The sequence below is a fragment of the Mus pahari genome, chromosome 4 (assembly GCF_900095145.1).
Source record: "Mus pahari chromosome 4, PAHARI_EIJ_v1.1, whole genome shotgun sequence".
Lineage (NCBI taxonomy): Eukaryota > Metazoa > Chordata > Mammalia > Rodentia > Muridae > Mus > Mus pahari.
In genome coordinates this window covers 92,645,517-92,648,037 of record NC_034593.1, presented here as the reverse complement: position 1 = coordinate 92,648,037, position 2,521 = coordinate 92,645,517, and the positions used below count along the sequence as shown (strand labels likewise).

Below are 2,521 nucleotides of genomic sequence, written 5' to 3'. Positions count from 1 at the left end.
CATAGTGGAGCATGTGTCCTTATTACCAGTTGGAAGATCTTCTGGGTATATGCCCAGAAGAGGTATAGCAGGATCCTCCGGTAGTACTATGTCTAATATGAAATGTTTTTTAAAACAGACTTAAGAACACTGAATTAACTTCAAGTTGTGACATGCTTTTGCTTGAGAACAAAAAATTGGTACAAGAAGCAAGTGATATGGCCCTAGAACTCAAGAAACATCAAGAAGATATCATTGTGAGTTGGCAGAGTTATCAGTGACTTTTTTTCTTACCTTCAAAAGTAGAGGGACTTTAAAATACATGATTACTGAATTCTCTTTTAGCTTAAAAAGTTTCATTATTTCTGAGTTGATTTTTTTTTTTGAGAAAAAACTGCATACTATTCTGTGGTATGATGATACTGGATTACAAAAATTAGAGCCTCCCAGTAGATGAAATTAATATAATTTTAAGCATTAGCAGTTATATTTAGTAACATTATATTTAGTTATTGATATCCATGGAAGATATAATAATGAATTATCTTTTCATTTTTCTTCAAGAACATATGAATTAATATAAAAATATAAAATTAATATAAAAATAGTGAAAATAGTATTCCTATATTTTAAGTAAAAAGTGTGTCATATATTTTGATAATGTGATAAAGTGTTATTTGAATTCATCAGTTCACTTCTGCCTTTATGGAAGAGAAGTTGTCAGAGAACAACATTGATTTTGGTCCTAGAAAGATAAATTATGAATTTTGTTGATAATGATTAATGAAACATTATGACTAACATAAAGCCTCAAAGTACCACTAGAAAATCAAACATTTTATTAATTGCTATATATTATTAGTATTGTTACCAGTACAAGTCTATAAACCAAAATTATACAAATTAAATAGCTCACTGTCTTAGTTTGTATTCTATTTCTTTGATAAAACAGTATGAAAGAAGTAGCTTGGGGTCAGGGGAAGTATTGTGGGGCAAGTACAACTGGGTAGGATGGACCTGAAACAAGAGGAAGATCAAGAAGTATACAAAACCCTGAAAATTTCATCTTGAGACCAAAATCTTATTTTGAAATCAGCAGGAATAATGATGGCTTCCTTCCTGTTCTCAGCCTGCATGCCCCAGGGTACATAGCCTCATAATCCCTCACCTCCATCCTTCTTGGGGCAGTCACAGTAGTCTCTTAGCCAAATTACAGGTTTAGGCACCCAGAATCCCTCTTCATGCAAATAAAGCATTCCCAGCTCCTCAGCTCTAGCCCATTATGTACACTCTCTTGAAAAACTCCTACCCACTCCCCAAGGTTTATATAGCTAGCCCTTGTTATCCTGGAATAAAAAGACCTGCTATTTGTGGAACATCTAGAAGAGCTGTTTTACACGCCCCATCCCCATAAAAACAGTTTACAACTAATGGTGCCTGAATACCCTGAGGGCAGAAACAGAGCCAGACCCACAGGAGTTTATTTGGCTTATAGATCTCAAGCGTAGTTCATCATAGAGGGAAGTCAAGGCAGGAGCTCAAGGCACTAACCTTGAAGTAGGAAGTAAAACAGAGGCCTTGGAGAAGTGCTCATTACCAGCTTGTTCCTTAGTTTGTATAACCCGCTTTTTAATAGATGCTAGGACACCTGCCCAGGGGCGGCACTGCAGTCAGTGGCCTGAGCCCTCCCACATTGATTCTCAGTGGAGAAAATGTCTCACAGACTTGCCTAAGGTCAATCTTATGGAGGCAGTTTTTTTGACTCTAACTTGTCTTAAGTTGACCAAAAAACAATTAGCACACTCACATTATTGCTTTTTTTGTATAATGAAATAAAATTTATACTGACAGATAAAGGTTTTAAATATTAATTTCACTTATATTTTGTTGAAGAAAAATGATTAACATAAGCATTGTTGATTATCTTCATAGAAATGCAAAAAGCAAGAAGAAAGGATGTTGAAACAAATAGAAAATTTGGAAGAAAAAGAAATGCATTTAAGGTAAGAGTAATGAGTTTGTCTCTGTCTGAAAAAGGATTTTAGAATTTCTTTTTTATTGTTGACTATTGTATAAAGTGAAAATATTAGGTATAGGTTAATGTTTTAAAATCCTGCCTAAAATTATAATAAATTTATAGTTCAATAATTAAAAGCAAAATTATTTATATTTAGTACTGAAACAGTGAAACAGTGAAATTATATGAAAATTATTTTAAAGCATCATAAACCTAATTAATTCTTGAAAGCTTAAAAAAATTATACTAACTGCATCTAGAACTTGGAATAAAAAAAATTTAAAAGTACTTTTAAGAGCATTACTATTATATAATAGAATATTTATCTTCACTTTTTAAAAAATATATTTAACTCTTGCTGGGCGTGGTGGCACATGCCTTTAATCCCAGCACTCAGGAGGCAGAGGCAGAGGCAGAGAGGCAGAGAGGCAGAGAGGCAGAGAGGCAGAGAGGCAGAGAGGCAGAGAGAGGCAGAGAGAGGCAGAGAGAGGCAGAGAGAGGCAGAGGCAGGTGGATTTCTGAGTT

The 2,521-nt window shown here is 34.2% G+C and overlaps 1 protein-coding gene across 2 annotated transcripts in view; it reads left to right on the top strand.

The window, feature by feature from the left end:
• Sycp1 (synaptonemal complex protein 1) overlaps positions 1–2,521 on the top strand; it is a 95,642-nt gene that overhangs the window by 50,705 nt on the left and 42,416 nt on the right. For both annotated transcript variants that reach the window (XM_021196181.1, XM_021196182.1), the window contains exons 19-20: positions 119–236; positions 1,912–1,982. In XM_021196181.1, the coding sequence (XP_021051840.1) occupies positions 119–236; positions 1,912–1,982 (189 nt within the window). The remainder of the gene's footprint in view (positions 1–118; positions 237–1,911; positions 1,983–2,521) is intronic.